The 15,848-nt window shown below is 57.4% G+C and overlaps 2 protein-coding genes across 8 annotated transcripts; one reads left to right on the top strand and one right to left on the bottom strand.

Annotated features, from left to right (window-relative positions):
• Positions 1-412: 412 nt before the first annotated feature.
• Positions 413-6,331, top strand: Fbxo6 (F-box protein 6). Of its 6 annotated transcripts, none has more exons than XM_047548928.1 (7): positions 413-556; positions 2,297-2,574; positions 3,033-3,080; positions 4,182-4,308; positions 4,813-4,908; positions 5,638-5,773; positions 5,908-6,331. In XM_047548928.1, exons 2-7 carry the CDS (start codon positions 2,310-2,312, stop codon positions 6,109-6,111), a joined length of 876 nt encoding a protein of 291 aa, XP_047404884.1. In that variant the 5' UTR covers positions 413-556; positions 2,297-2,309; the 3' UTR covers positions 6,112-6,331. The 6 variants fall into 6 exon arrangements, with proteins under 6 accessions (XP_047404884.1, XP_047404876.1, XP_047404917.1 ...); XM_047548920.1 differs by lacking the exon at positions 413-556 and adding an exon at positions 754-890; XM_047548938.1 differs by lacking the exon at positions 413-556 and adding an exon at positions 933-1,738.
• A 117-nt stretch (positions 6,332-6,448) lies between these two features.
• Mad2l2 (mitotic arrest deficient 2 like 2) lies at positions 6,449-11,871 on the bottom strand. 2 transcript variants are annotated; one of them, XM_047549004.1, is made up of 9 exons: positions 11,746-11,871; positions 11,441-11,491; positions 11,239-11,357; positions 9,892-9,963; positions 9,241-9,341; positions 8,474-8,568; positions 8,138-8,211; positions 6,920-7,012; positions 6,449-6,774 (listed from the first exon to the last, which is right to left on the bottom strand). In XM_047549004.1, the coding sequence occupies exons 2-9, from the start codon at positions 11,478-11,480 to the stop codon at positions 6,733-6,735; spliced, it is 636 nt and encodes a 211-aa protein (XP_047404960.1). In that variant the 5' UTR covers positions 11,481-11,491; positions 11,746-11,871; the 3' UTR covers positions 6,449-6,732. The 2 variants fall into 2 exon arrangements, with proteins under 2 accessions (XP_047404960.1, XP_047404970.1); XM_047549014.1 differs by having other exon boundaries at positions 11,441-11,839.
• Positions 11,872-15,848: the final 3,977 nt, after the last annotated feature.

Below are 15,848 nucleotides of genomic sequence, written 5' to 3'. Positions count from 1 at the left end.
GATGGGTGGGTTTCTCTGGGCAGCCCTCTGCATACCTGTGCTGGGAACATTGCCACTATTGACACTGGATGAGGTCAAAACATTTAAAATTGTGCCTGCACACAGGGAGGTGCTCAGGTAAGTACTCGTTCAATTTATGTCACTCCACTGTGAGTTAGATTAGGGCCATGGCAGGTGGGGACCAGAGTGGAAAAAGACACGTTTCGATGGAGAAGGCGCAGCCCTTGGCGGTTGTCCGAAACGGGCGCTTGTGGAATGAGGAATTAATGAACGTAATTCCAACAACAACAACAAAAACCCAAGCGGTTTTCACCTTCGCGTCAACTGAGGCCTAGGAAGTACCCAGCCCAAACCCAAAATGTCAGCTCTGGCCCTCCAGGGAGGGGCCCACGAATCCAGGGCGGAGATCTGGCCCCACCTCCATCCGTGTGCGGTAAACAGGTGGAAAGCAGTCTAAGGCGTGGCCAGTGCGGGACAGGACAGAGTTCCAGGCGGCTGGGCTTCCCCTGCAGAAGGAGGAAGCGGGGAAAAGGAGGGTACTGGCAGCGGAGAAGAGGTGGGTGCAGGCTGCCGAGCCGCCCGCCGCCTGCAGAGGGAGGCTAAGGCTCCGGAAGCGCCGGCTGCCGCCAGATCCGGGGAGGCGCGGCGCCGACCCGGCTCCAAGGACGCCGGGATGGTCTTCGCCGAGCGCCGCCGGGTGGCGCGGCGGGCCCCGAGGACCCCAGGCTCCTCTTCGGGCGGGCGGGCGGGCAGGGTGGGGGCGCGGGCGGCGGCCCGAGCGCGGCGCGTGACGCGGACGGACGGGGCGGGGCGAGCGCGGACGGCGCCGGCGAGGCGCAGGCCCCAGGCTGACCGGAGCTGCCGCCGCCGGGGCTCGGCCCGGCGCCCAGGTCGCAGCCCAGGGGGACGGGACGGGAAGGGGCGGCGCGCGCCGGAGTGCGCCGGGCGGTCACCGAGCCTGCGGGCGCTGGCCGGGGAGGGAGCGCGGGCGGGCCGCTCCCGGGCGGTGTCGGCGGGTCGCACGGCGGCGCGCGGACGGCAGCTGGACCCGGCCTGCCCGCCGCGGCTCCGCGGGAGAGGGGCGAGGGGCGCGGGCGCCGCGGGGCACGTGGAGCCGGGCCGGAGGCTGTGTCCTGACCGGCGCGACTGCGCGCGGACTACGCCGCGGTGGCCTCGGACGCGCCCCGCGCAGCAGCCTTGCCGGCCGGCGCCGAGGACCCGACCGGTGCCGCACGCTACGGCGCCTCCGGCCCGGCGCTCGTTTGGTGGAGAGCGTGCTTTCAGAAGTTGGGGGCCTTTTAAAGTTGACGTTGGTCGTTTGAAGACGGGTGGGAAGAGCCGGCCACGCTGCCGGGCGTGGTGGCGATTTTCCGCCAGGGCTTCTCGCTCGCACCCAGGTCGGGCGCCCAGTCTTCTGTAGTTGGTCCCCCGCCTGCGGAAACGCTGCTCCTCGGGAGCCAGGGCGCGCGACCCGCTCGGAACCGGGGTGGGAGTTTCACAAGACCGGTGGCTCCTGTGGCCTCGTCTCTGGGAAGTCAGCGCAGGCCGGCGAGTTCCTCCTGATCGTGCGGAGAGCTCTCCCCAGATGCAAGCGCACCAGGCCGACCAGAGCCACAGTGCAGAGCCCACCCCCACCCACCGGAGCAAGTCCCCAGGAGCCCGCGGGCTACAGATTTCCAAGCGGCCTGGCGGGACACACCAAGGCAGCCCAGCCACAGCTGCGGGCCGGGCCCTCCGGGTGTGTTACCTCATTCGAATTCCAGGCCAAAGTGAGCAGTCTGGGGAACGGAAGCTGTTTTCCAGCACGGCCCCTCCGCCGAGTGAATATTAGGCAGTAAACAAGATTTTGTATTGACTGAATTCACAGCAGCACAGAACCTGCATACAACAGGTGGCCCTAGCAAATTTACGGGTCACCCAGGCACCTGGCTTTAAAATTAAGCAATTAATTTTTGGTTGGGCTGAGGCTTTGAAAAGAATCTTTTATTTTTCCTTTTTTTTTTTTTTTTTTTTTTTTTTGGAGCTATGAGTCACTGTGTTGCCCAGGCAGCTCTTGAACTCCTGGGCTCAAAGTTATCCTCCTGCCTCTGCCTCCAAGCCAAGTAGCTGGGACCACAGGTGTGTGCTGCGGCACCCTGCTGTCCCTGTTGCCCTCTTGCAGGTGTGACACACAGCCAGGCCTATGCCATGGGGAGCCCTGGGGAATGCCCCCAACCCCTTGTCACAAAGAGGAAACAGGAGAAGAGCCAGTCCTGTCGCTCTCAGGGCTCCCTGCTCATTACTGCTGTCCCCACAGGCCACCCACCACCATGGCCCTGGTCAGCATCAACGAGCTGCCCGAGAGCATCCTGCTGGAGCTCTTCACCCACGTGCCTGCCCGCCAGCTGCTGCTGCACTGCCGGCCGGTCTGCAGCCTCTGGAGAGACCTCATCGACCTTGTGACCCTCTGGAAGCGCAAGTGCCTGCGCGATGGCTTTGTCACAAAGGATTGGGACCAGCCCGTGGCTGACTGGAAGATCTTCTACTTTCTGTGCAGCCTCCGCAGGAACCTCCTGCGCAACCCATGTGCGGAAGGTGGGCTGAGGCTGCCACTGCGCTGGTTCCATCCCTTTTCTGAACCTCAGGGCCATTGCACTTGCTATTCTGGTCCCGGAACACCTTGTCTCCTCTCTCTTCAGAGACCTGGTCTGACCTCCCATCTAAACTCAGTGCCTCCCACCTGTCCTTACTGCCCCGTAGCAGCACTGTTCACACTACAGCTACTTTATCCCCCTCTACCACAAACCTTGAGTTGCAGAGGCCTAGTGGGCATTGTGTGCCACTCTACAGTGCCCACGAGGATGCCTTCACGTGGCAGGTGCTCAGCAGATACTCACTGGATGAACACACTGCAGATCCACCTGTTCTCCTGAGCTTGGTCCAAGCCCTCTGATGCTTTGCCAGGGCCTCCTCTGTGCCAGGCACAGAGAAGTAGTACTCTCTTGTGTTTTGCAGGGGTGATTCTTGATTTTCTTAATCCTTCCTTCATTCAGCACCTACCATGTCCAGAGCACCAGGCTCCTTGCAGGCCAGGGTGGCAAGTAAGAGGCCTAGTTTCAGCACTTAGAGTCATTTTCATGGTTGATTTTCCGTGTGTCCTGGTTAGGATCTTGGGAGTTGCCCATTAGGGCAGCTCCGTTTGCTCCATGTGGGCCCTGGGATCTGGAACTGACAGCTCCGAGGGCTGGTCCTAACTGGGGAAGGCTCGGGCCCTCAGGCCCAGTGACAATGCCCACTCAATCTTCCTGCCTGCCCCAGATTCCATCCAGAAGCTGCCCAACCGAGCTGCCAGCTCAGCCGGCAGGGCCTCCCAGAGCCTGGGCTGGGCTGCATCTGGCAGTGGTCCCTCCAGGCTTGCTTGGACCTCCCTGGGCCTACACTCAGTGCCGGCACAGACCCTCGATTCTGCATCAATCGTGGTTCTCTGCTGGGAGCCCCCAGAGCACGTGGGGGATGGGTGTGGGCTCCAGTAGGGTGAGCAGTATGGAAAAGCGGCCTTGGTCATGGCTCTGGACAGCCCGGAGCACTGTGGTCTTCTCAGCTCCTCCAGGCTCAGTCTGTAGGGGAGGCGCTCTGCACCTGCCCAGCCCATTTGATGGAGGTCCTTCCGATGGTCACTAGCCCAGGACATCTGACTCACTGGGCACTCTTGCCACGGGTAGAGTCGTATTGGAATCATAGCTTCCCACAAACCCTCCAGTCAGCCCTCTCGGATTGTGGTCATGTAGCTAATTGAGGTCCTCTCCCTCCTGGACGTCAGGGGAGGCCAGTGGTCAAGTAAGTGGCCCGCATTAATGGAACTCACATCAGCCCTCAAGATCGGGACTGTTGCAGGCTCTGTGAAATTTATTTTTTAAGAACTGAAACCGCACCTTAGGAGTCACGCCAGATCAGAACCGAGTGGAGGGAACCAGTCCCAGGCACAGGCATCTCGATGCTCTTCAGGCGGTGGGTACTGACCCTGGCTGCAGTGTTCTTGAGAGGGAGTAGGCTAGGTGGCCCTTTGGCCCAAAAGCCCCAGAAATCGGCACAAGCAGGCCCTGCCTCAGAGAAGCTGGCTAACCTCCGTCTCCCCGGAGTAGCTGGGGAAGGTGGGCCTCATCTTTCCACAGGAATCTCACCTCAGCTCCCATTTCTTCTAGAGGATATGGGGTCTTGGCGAATCGACTCCAACGGGGGGGACCACTGGAAGGTGGAGAGCCTCCCTGGAGAGCATGGCACAGATTTTCCTGACCCCCAAGTCAAGAAGTACTTTGTCACTTCCTACGGGTAAGACAGGCCAAAGCCAGCAGGCTTGTGTTACGGGCAGAGGACCAGCACACCTTTGCAAACCTCAGGCCTACCCAAGGGCCTCCGGAAGCTCAGGGGAGGCGGTTCCCAGATACACTCAGAGCCCACAGCTTCCTGGAACCAGTGAACTTGATGGCCAGGTTGCCAGGCAGGGGGGAGGTGAGTTTCAGGCAGCCAGGAGTCCACCAGGCAGTAAGATAGGTCAGGGCATCCCTGATCTAGGAATGGAGTCACAGAGGGCCTTCCATGGCCCCTGGGAGACCGACCTTTCAACTGGGATTAAATGCTGCCCAGGCCCATGTGGCTCAGCCCACCAATAGGTTCCCCATGGGTTTGCACCGGAGTAGAAGCTGGAGTCCTGCAACAGTAGAGAGCAGCCCTGGGCTCCTGTGCCACCTCGTGGGCCCACAGGGGCTGCCACAGCCCAGCAAGGGAGGGTTCTGCTGAGCACACCTGGGTGACAGCCTTGCCCTTTGCCCCCAGCATGTGCCTCAAGTCCCAGCTGGTGGACCTCAAGGCTGAGGGCTACTGGGAGGAGCTAATGGACACGTTCCGGCCTGAGATTGTGGTGAAGGACTGGTGAGTGGGGCCCATGGCCAGTGTCCCCACTGTGCCTTCTCTCCGCCACAGCCACTGGTTCAGAGCCCACCCTGTCCCAGCAGCATCCTGGGGCTAGGGCTGCTTACAAAGGGACCCAGCACTTGTCCAGTAGCACCCAGTCCTGCTTCCTCCCCACAATGTGGTCAGTAGGATCCCTCAGTCCATTTGCAGATGGGAGACTGGAGCCTACCAATGAGTTGTCACTCACAGACCTGGAAGCAGCAGAGGACCCTGGCCCTCTGGATTCCGTGGACTCGCTGCCCTTGCGCCCCGGGCACTGCTCCTCACCTGCTCTGCCTCGGCTACACCCGCCCACCCTGCAGCGCTCACTGATTGTCACTGTGCTCTGCACAGACCTGGGGGCTGGCTCGGGTTGTGCAGGAGCCGGGCCAGCACTGAGTGGAGGGGTGACGTTTGAAGGGTGGCTAGTTGAGGAGGTCCCCAGCTTGAATGCTGGACCACTGTGGCACACAGGTGACATGGCGTGGACAGACGGGGCCTTTGTCTCTGTAGAGGACCTTTTATTTCTCGAGGTCAGATCTCTAGTGGAATGCTCAAAAGTTGCCCCTTTCCTCAGATGGGCCAGCCGGGCCTCTTGGGCAGAGCAGCGGCAGAGGGTGCAAGCCTGGGATACGAACTTGGCCTGCCCCTGCCCCAGGGCCAGGCTTCGTGGCTTCCAGCCACAGCTCAGAGCTCCCCGCTCCCCAGGTACGCGGCCAGGGCAGACTGTGGCTGTTCCTACCACATCCGAGTGCAGCTGGCCTCCGCCGACTACATCGTCTTGGCCTCCTTCGAGCCCCCACCCGTGACTATCCATCAGTGGAACGATGCCATGTGGACAGAGGTGAGGCCTCACCTGCTGCCCACCCTTCTCCCAGTGCCAGGATGGCAGCAAACAAGGGGCGGGACCTGGCTGGAGCAGGGGTTGCCCCACGTCCTCCCCATCCCCACTTGCCCGTGGTTGCTTCCTCTCCCCAGGTCTCCCACACCTTCTCAGACTACCCTCCAGGCGTTCGCCACATCCTCTTCCAGCACGGGGGCAAGGACACCCAGTTCTGGGCAGGCTGGTATGGTCCCCGTGTCACCAACAGCAGCATCATCATCAGCCCCAAGACCAGCAGGAGCCCGGCTCCCTCCAGGGCTCCGCCTGAGACACTGCAGGGGCAGGGGGAAACTTCCTAGTGGCCCTTCCCGCTTCATCTCCACGGGCCTGAGGACAGTCCTCTGTCATCTGCAGCTATCCGTCCATCCTGCCTGGGACAGCCAGAGGTTCCCTCCAGGCAAGAGCTGAGCCTGTGGCGGGCAGTGAGGTCTCTGCCCGGAATTCCAGCCCCTGTTAGTGTTAATTGACTGTCACACAGTGCCGACGTTTTGTCAAAATAAATGTTTTCAGTAAAACCAGCCTGGGGTGGAGTGTACAGGTGGGGCGGGGTGCCTGGCACTCTGATAGAGAAGCAGCCCTCCCCAGGTTGGCTTGCTGCATCTGTCCCTCCTGCTGTGCTTAGTGACAGCCCAGTCAGCCCTTGGGGCCCCTTTATTGAAATAACTCACAGCACAGTATTTGAGACAGACAGTGTTGGCCAGCTCAAGCCAGAAGACCGAGACATCACAGTTGCAGTGTTCTGGCTGTCCTCCTGGGGAGGCTTCTTCCATGAAGGCCACCAGACCTGAGCAGCCCCAGGCTGGAGGGTGGCGTCCGTACACAGTGGCAGTAAGAGCACTTGGCGTCAGGGTGGCCCTGCAGCGCTGCCCTAGGCTGGGGACCCCAGTCTGACGTGGCATCACTGGGGTGGCAGGTGCACCTCAGCTGCTTTTATGAGCTCGTTCTTCCACGTAGAGCTGCATCTAATGAGAAGAGGCAGGCAGCCCCAGTGAGGACCACCCGGGGAGGATGGGAGGAGCCTCCCTCGTCCCCGCCCCAAGCCTTGGGCTGCCAGGCCTCCAGGACCTCCTGAGGTGAAGCTTCCTCTGGCTTCCCTGCCCAGCTCACCTTTAAGATGTCTGACGTCATGGTCTTCAAGGGGATCAGCCGGGGGTCGTGCATGTGGACATCCTGCTCATCCGCCAGGATCCAGGGGAAGTCCTAGGAGGGTGACCCAGAGAGGTGGGAGGGTGGGACCCCGGCCTGCCCTCACTTTTCAAACCCTCCCCCCCTCCAGAGCTGGGGTCCTCAGAATCCCTGGGCAGCTGCTGGCAATGTGGATTCGCAGCCTTCGCCACCAAGGGAGGCTGGAACCCCACATGACTTCCAAGCCCCAAGCACTGATTCTGAAACGGTGGGTAAGGACCCCTCCCTTAGGAACCCCACTTCAGAAGAGGCAGGATGAGCTGGCAGCCCCAGCACATGGCTCCATCTGGGCTCCTCTCAGCTCTGGGTGCCCAGATGGAGCAGGGCCAGGCATGTGGCCATACAGTGAACACATGGGAACCTGCCGAGTGCCAGGCACTGCCGTCACCACCCTGAGTACATCAGCCACAACACCCTGTGCCTGCAACTGTGGCATCATGCTTTCAGAATCCCCAGCTTGGTGGGGCTGCAAATTAGTGCAGCCACTCTGAAAAGCAATGTGGAGATTCCTTAGAAAACTTGGAATGGACCCACCATTTGACCCAGCTATCCCACTCCTCAGCCTATACCCAAAGGACTTAAAATCAGCATACTACAGAGATACAGCCACATCAATGTTCAAAGCTGCTCAATTCACAATAGCCAGACTGTGGAACCAACCTAGATGTCCTTCAATTGATGAATGGATAAAGAAACTGTGGTATATATATACAATGGAATATTACTCAGCTATAAAGAATAATAAAATTATGGCAATTGCAGGCAAGTGGATGAAATTGGAGAATATCATCCTAAGTGAAATAAGCCAATCTCAAAAATCCAAAAGGCGAATGATCTCACTGATAAGCGGATGATGAGACATAATGGGGGGTGGGAGGGGGGCAAGAATGGAGGAAGGAGGGACTGTGTAGAGGGAAAAGGGGTGGGAGGGGTGGGGGGAAGGAAAAAATAACAGAATGAATCAAACATCATTACCCTATGTAAATGTATGACTAGGCAAATGGTATGCTGTTACTCCATGTACAAACAGAAACAACATGTATCCCATTTGTTTACAATAAAAATAAATTAAAAGAAAAAAAAAAAAAAAGAATCCCCCAGCCACCATCCTGCCCACCCCACAGACTGGTCTCATCTCACCTTAATGACTTGGATCTTCTCCATGTTGCGGGTGGCAGCTTCTCTCGTGTGCACCAGGACTGTGAAGGTGCAGCCTGCAGAGGCAAGAGTTTGGTCTAGACTGGGCCGCCCCGTGCCTGTCCTGGGCCCAGTCTCGTCCCACCCCCCACAATGGCTTGGCAGCAACCCTGTGGTGCAGAGTGTAAATTAAGTGCTAAGAGGTTCAGTCACTGGAAGACAAGCCAGGGGAGTCTCTCAGGGAAGCCTCCCAGAGGAGATGGGCAGGAAGGTCAAGCCAGGGTCAGCACAGCCCTACAGGGAACACAGAGCCTAAGTACACCAAGGGGCAGTAGCAACCTGGGGGGTTGTGGTCCAGGACAGCATCACACACGCTGATCTTCAGGATGAAGGCTCGGAGCAGCTGTTCCACGTGGGACAGCAGGGAGTCTGAGCTGAGAGTGAGAGGTCTCTGGTCACACAGGTGCCCCTCCCACCAGCAGGCAAGCTACCTGGAAGCAGGACTGGGCCCAGAGCCCCTGCACTGCCTTGGAGGGTGCCAGCCCCGCCCCAACCCAGACACATGGAGAGAGAGCAGAGGAGGCCTCCCTCGTGGTTCCAGTGTGGAGTCAGGCAGGAGAACCAGGTCCCTCCATACCAAGAGAAGGACACCAGGACAGGAGGGGACAGGGCTTCCCTGAGGCCGGGTGGCCAGTGGGAACAGGTTGGTGCCAGGTCCAGCACCCTGACGTCCCCAGGAAGCATGCATGTGCCCAAGGTCAACTTGTGGTTCACTATGGACTGGACCCTAGACTAAGAAGTTGGGAAACTGGGCAACCCTGAGCAGCTGTGTCACCTCTCTGGACCTTGGTTTCTCCATCTATAAAGTGAGGTTAGGGCTAGCTGTCAGCAATGCTAGGATTTTTTCAGGTATGATACAGGAGGGTGTCCGTGACAACTGTGTACTGTCCACAAAGATGTGGCCACCCCTGTCTCAAGAAATGGCATGCTTAACAATTTCTCCTCTCAGGCATTTACCAAGGTAGTCAGGGGCGGCCTTAAGGGGGGGCAGAGGGGTCGCTGCTGGAGACCACAGCCAGCCGCAGATGGCAGGGACGGCAGCCCACCTGATGGACAGCAGCGGAGGCTGAGTGATCTCGAAGACGAACTTCTCCACTGGGCGGTGCTCTTTATCCAAAATCACCACCACCACTTTCTCCACGTCATTCTGCAAGGACAGGAACCCCTGCTCCAGAGCTGGCATCCTGCCCACCACCTCGCCCCCTCCCTGCCCAAGGAAGGGTGGGAAAGTCACTCCCTGGCGGCCTCTGCCATTAGCCTGAGGCTCCCCGAGAGCCCAGAAATTGGGTTTGTGAAGTTCAAGTTGGCAGCCCAGGACATGAGAGGTACAGGCTGGGAAGAGAGGATGCCACCATGGCAGCCCAAGTCCAAGGGAATTCCAAGACCAGGATGAGAAAGGAGAGGAGACCTGAGGGACCCAGTCCAGATAGAAGTTGCTGGTGGGGGGCCAGACATGACAAGAACTCAGACCCGCTGGGGCAGCCCCCACTCAGCCAGCCCATCTAGACCAGGTCCCCAGGCTCCCAAAATGTGGCCCACATGCCCTGGGGCCTGTCACTGGGTAGGAGGTGGTCTCCGGAGTGCAGGGAACAGGCTTCTGGGTATTAGAGCTATGGGGGCCCACATGGTCCCAGCATCAGCCCATTCCAGAGAACAGACGAGGGTGAAGGGGTTGGAAGGGCCTGGTACCCCCTCACCTTCTCCAGGAGTGGCTTGACGCAGTGCAGCGTATCCTGGATATACTGATTCAGCTCCGGGTGGCAGGACATCTGCATACAACCCCACATGGCTGCTGAGGCCAGAAGCATGGGTGGGAAAACTGACGTGACCCCCCACACACACAACACACCACTTGCCTTTGAACAGACACAGCAGCTCCCCAGGGCTCCCTGCCCAAGAGACCTGGCTTCCCCATCATGAGACCAATAACTGTGAGTTTATCCATGGTGAAGGAAAGTTCAAAGCATTTAATATAACATTAGGAATTCCTGCATGGAATTCTCTGGAGTCTGAAAAGTCCCTAAAATTGTGCACCAAGTTATATTTGTGCACATTTTCTCAAAGAAAGAATCCCAACAAATTTAATCGGAGAGCTGGGGTTGTGGCTTAGTGGTAGAGCACTTGCCTCACATGTGTGAGGCACTGGGTTCGATTCTCAGCCCCACATATAAATAAATGAATACAAGGTCCAAAGAAATTAAGCAGGGTTTGAAAATTAAGCACTAAGGAGCTGTCTGGCTTTGGGAAAATAACTTTTCTGAGCTTTAATTATTTCATCTGTGAAGATCTCATAAGTATGTACCTAGGACACACTGGTTGCTATTTGGCTTTTCCTTTCCCTGTGTAGCCTTTAAGTTTGTATCACTTTCAATATTCAGTGGTCATGTATTCTAATGTGCCTTCTATGGAACAGGCACTTCTAAGGACTGGATATAGTACAGCATGTTTATTGCTTTGTCTGTCTTTTAACCCAACAATTCATTAGAGAGCCAATGAATGGAGGAACAAGGTGCTGGAAACTTCTGGGAATCCTCTCCCCACACCTAGGTTCCCCTCTGGCTGGCTGGCTGGCTGGCTGGCTGGCTCAGGAGCTAGCCCCCTCACCCCTACTGGGGATTGAACCCATGGCCCTGCACATACTAGGCAAGCACTCTATCACTGAGTCACATCCCCAGCCCTTTTTTATTTTTTGAAGTAGGGTCTCACTAAGTTGTCCAGGCTGACTTTGAACTTGCATCCTCCTGCAGCAGCCACCCCAGGAGCTGTACGCCATCATGCTGGCTGCAGGAGCTCATTTAAATACCACTATGTCCCCAGGGCAACTCTAATGGGGGTGGGGTGGTCTCTAACTTCTGGCAAGGGGAATTCCCTTACCGAGGGAAGGTGAGGGAAAGCCCTACAGTCACTGCAGGGCGACCAAGAGATGCTAGGAAAAGCGCGGACCTGATGGTGGAAAAATTGAAGGAAAAAAAAAAAAAAAATCTACCTTTACCCGCTCTGAGATTCTGGGGCGACGAGTGACCCAACCCTGGGTGGGTGCTCACCTGGACCGGTACGTTGTACTTCTTGCGCTTCTGGAAGATGCCCACCGGGTAGACCTCGCGCACGTAGAGGATCAGGTGCACGGCCACCTCCAGGAACTCGCAGAGCACGTCGGCCACCACTGCACAAGGGGACAGTGGCGGTGCTCTCGGGGAAGCCCGCGGCCCAGACCCTCCCTCTGGGCCCGCAGGTCCGGCTCCCTACCTTGGCCGAAGTTGAGGTCCTGTCGCGTGAGCGTGGTCATCCTTCCGCTGCCTGGGGGCGCAGGGGGTAGTCCAAGGAACCGGCTCGCCCCCGGCCCCGGCCCCGATCCGCCCTCGCCCGCTGCCTCGGGGACAGGAGAAGCCCAGGAGAAGCCCAGGCGGCGCCCGCCAGAGGGCAGGGCCGCGGACGCAGAGGGAGCCTGCCCGCCGCGCAGGGCCGGGGCGGAAAGTGCGGCCCGCAGAAAAGGCGCCGGGTCCGGGCCAGTCTGCCCCGCCGGGGATCCCGCCCTCGCCCCTCCCTGGTACCGGCTGCGGCCTCGGCTCCCGCCGCGGCTCGGGTCCGAGTCCCAGCGCGGGAGCCACCGGCCCCGCCGCTCGCGCCTCCCGCTCCGGCGCGCGGCCTAAGCGCCGCTCGGTGACGTCCGCGGCGATCGGGAGGGTCCTAGCGCCGCCGTCGGCCACGCCCGCCCCCGGCGCTGGCCAACCCGAGCCTCGCTGGGCGGGTCCGATCGCAGGGGCGGGGCCTGAGATGGGCGGGGCTCGAGAGGGAAGGGGCGGGCCCAACCCGGGCGGCAGCTGTGGTACTGGCCCCGAGGGAGCTGAGACCTCCCTTCGACTTCAGTGGGTGCGACGAAAGAGAACTAGTTTCCACTTCCACTCGCTAGGTATTTTCCCCTCCAGGGTATGTCTTGCTTTGGGAGGGGCAGAAAGGAGGAGGAAGGAGTTGCTGGTGAGAGCCAAGTACAGGACACAGGTGGAAACAGGACAGCAGCATCTGTTGCCAGCCCCAGAGTCACCATCCCCAAGACCCTCAGCCACCCAACTGAGAGAGAATCCTCTGGCTTGGGGGCAGGGACAGGGGACCACTGAGGTAGACCCTGAATGCCCCGCCCCACTACTACCCGGCACATAAGTGCAGCCTGGCTTGACCGCCCAAGAGAAAAACTTCCCCACTTTGTAAAAGTAACTGGCCTCTGTTAAGTTCCAACCTAGTGCTAGGCACTGGGTTCCTGGGCTGTCTCACTGAATCCTCAGAGTAACTCCACGTGGCTTGCTAGGATCGTCCCCTTTCTGAAGATGAGCCCAGTGAGGTTCAGCAGGGGTGAAAAAAGCTGTCCATCACACAGCTGAGGGGAGGTACCTTCTGCCATTACACTTTACTGCTCTGGAGTCCCCCAGAGGCATGGTTGCAGTCTGGAAGAGCTGAAAAGGCCTTCAGAGATCATGGTAATATTAAAATAAACACCACCGTGGATTGAGCACTCCGTATGTGTCAACCCCTGATTTCTTTAATTCCCTCATTAGCCCTAGGAGCTAAGTCTCCATTTTACAATCCCACTTTGTGAATGGCAAACAGGCCCAGAGATGTTCCTTCAATTCACCAAAGTGCCACAGGTGGAATATCAGCACAGCTCTGATGCCTATTTGGACACTAGAGCTTCAACTAATTTCCATCTCCCCTCTTAGGGTTTGGATGTGAGCTGTTCCCCAAAAGCTCCTCTGTGAATACAGGAATATTCCAGGGTGGAATGAGTGATGTCACCTCATCAGTCCATCCTAGTTTGAGTGGACTGAATGACTGGGTAGTGACTGTAGATAGACGGGTGAAGGATGGAAGGGTTCAGCTTCCCTGCAGTCCCTGTCCCTTGCTCTGCTTCCTGGCTGCCAAGACCTGAGCAAATTTCCTCCCCTTGTCCTTCCACCAGAATGTTCTGCCTCACCGTGAAAGAGCAATGGACTCAGCCTACCGTGGACTGAACCTCTGTAACCATGAGCCAGAATAAGCTTTTCCTCCTCTAAGTTGTTCTTGCGGGGTATTTTAGTCACAGGGACACAAAAACTGACTAATATACTCCTTTGTTTTACAGATAGGCGGTCTAAGGTCAAAGAAGCTGCTGTGGAGTTACAGGCAACAGGTCAGGACCCGAAGCCAGGAGGACTTGGTCTTGACCTCAGGGATGTAAGAGCTTGTTAGGAGTCCCATCCATGTGTTGGCACACAGATCTAGCCAGGAAGGTTGACCCTGTGCAGCTCATGACTGGATGGCTCCACCCAGGGGCCTTCAACGTGCAGCTAGTTGCTTCTACTGCGAAGGGGTGAGTAACCTGGCTGATTAAGCCAGGCATGGCAGCAGAGCATTCTCAATATGCAGGCTTAGGAAATCTGCATCCAAATCTCCAGGGAACCTATTAAACAGAAGGCCATCCAGATACCCTGACCTACCTGATCAGGGTGCACAGCAGGGCACTGGCCCTTTAACAAGCTCCCCAGGGGCCTGGATACCCAAGAAAGTATGGAAATTGCTACTGTAGTTCGTTTGCATTTTTTTAAATATCAATTTTTTTTTTTTTTTTTAGCTTAGGGGCACTCGACCACTGAGCCACATCCCCAGCCCTATTTTGTATTTTATTTAGAGAAAGGGTCTCCCTGAGTTGCTTAACCCCTCGCTGTTGCTCAGCCTGGCTTTGAACCCTCAATCCTCCTGCCTTAGCCTCCTGAGCCGCTGGGATTATAGGCATGTTCCCCAGCACCTGGCTAAAATATCAATGTTTAACCCAAAAGAGAGGTGATTTTGCTTCAGGAACTGATACACCTGGCAGCGCATTTTGGGCACAGCAGTGTTGGGACTCTACCCATATGACATCATGTAGGAAAGGACCAGTTCCACACAGAACCAGCAGCTCTGGTGCTCGTAAGCCTAAGCTCCTTCAGATTTCATCCTTACCGGGGTTTGACTGCACTGGAAAGTGAGGGTCCCTCTTTACCCCTCTCTGCTTGGAGGCTGCTCCAAGCAGTGACAGTCTTAGGGGAGCAATTCCTCGGGGAAGGGGCAGGGGTCCAAGTCAGCAGGGGACCATCAGGGGACCTCTGCATGGGTCTCTGTGCCATCTGGTCTTTCATATCTTAATCGTATCAGCATGATGGATGGTCACAGGACCCAGATTACATTATGGGGTTAACTTATTACATTTCCAAATACCCATTTGCCGGGAGACTGTTTTTCAAAGTTACTTGCATGTTTTTCACTGTAATGACAATATGTAGGAGGGTGGCTGGGAGGGAAGGGTGGATGCAAAGGAGGAGAAAGAGCTTATTTGCCCACTGGAGCAGGCCCCTGAGGATGAAGGAGAAACTCTCCCGGGAGACATCGAAATGGAAGCAGAGAGAAGATGAGGGGCAAGGCAGGGTAGGCACCAGGCCAGCAGGGACTAGGGCTCTCCCAGGCAGCGGCAGAGCGCTGGGGTGGCTGAACAACCACACTGTAAGCAAACTGGGTGAAACAAGACGCAATGAAGTGTCCAAACCCCAAGATGCTTCCTGAGCTCACTCCCATAGCCCCCAGGCTGATCCCAGGCTGGAGTCTCCTCCCACCCTGCCTGAGGTTCCCGGGACACCAAGCACACGGGGGTGGGAGAAGGAGTCCGACACACAGAGTGAGCCACAGAGCCTGGGACAATCCCACTGACGCACAGGCGTCTCACCAGTTGGGATAGCTCCTGAACAGAGACCCGGCCTCCTTGTTCTTTTGCACTGAGCACCTCCACCCAATGCCTGACCCAACTCAGGTGCTCAGTGAGCGTGCGTTAAATGAGCGGACAAAAGAATGATGGAGGAGGAAGTCATGGCGGAGGGGGCTCATTACCACCTGCCTGACTTGGATCCCAGCTAGGTCTGGATGAGGAGCAAAGACCTCTGATTTCGGAGCCGGGGCTGTAGGCGGTGGTGTGGAGAGAAGCGCTGTTTTCAAAAACAAAGCGGGTTTTGCCATGTTCCCTACAGCGCACCCTATGCCCACCAGGCCTGCTTCTCTCCCCAGTACTGATCCTTAACCAACTGCAAGGCCCTTCTCTCTCTGAACCTCAGTTTGCTCCTCTGAAAAATGGGATAAAAGGCCAATTCCATAGGGATGAGTTAAGGAGATAATCTTTGCTAAAATATAAAATGCATAGTGCCTGGTGTATAAACACTCAATTGCTGGCCTTTATGTCAACAATATTAAGACACACTCTCACTATTTAAGCCCCCAGAACAACCACTTTGGACAAGCCAACATCCTAACCATCCATTGCTGCACCCCCTCCCGTTTCCATTTCCCACCCTGGTGCCCCAGGGAAGGACACGTATCCCTGTGGCATGAGAAGCCTAAAGATGAAGGGCAGGGACCAACAGACAGCTCCTCTCCTCCCTCATCTGGCCCTCTGGAGCGAGGCTGGTCTGCACAACTGCCCCTGCTCCTGGAGTCCACTGCTGACCAGAGCCCTGATCTTCAGCCAGCTACCCTGGACAGCTTCCAACACATGTGCCAGGCCCTCGGCAGGGTTCTGTTGGTCAGGGGAATTACGATCATCTATTCTTAAACTTTGCCCTCTTCTCAAATGCACCAGGAAACTAAATATCTTGCCGATTTT

This window comes from Sciurus carolinensis, chromosome 1 (genome assembly GCF_902686445.1).
Source record: "Sciurus carolinensis chromosome 1, mSciCar1.2, whole genome shotgun sequence".
In the NCBI taxonomy this organism is placed as follows: Eukaryota; Metazoa; Chordata; class Mammalia; order Rodentia; family Sciuridae; genus Sciurus; species Sciurus carolinensis.
Note: the sequence above shows the minus strand (reverse complement) of the source record. Positions and strands in the feature narration are given on the sequence as shown.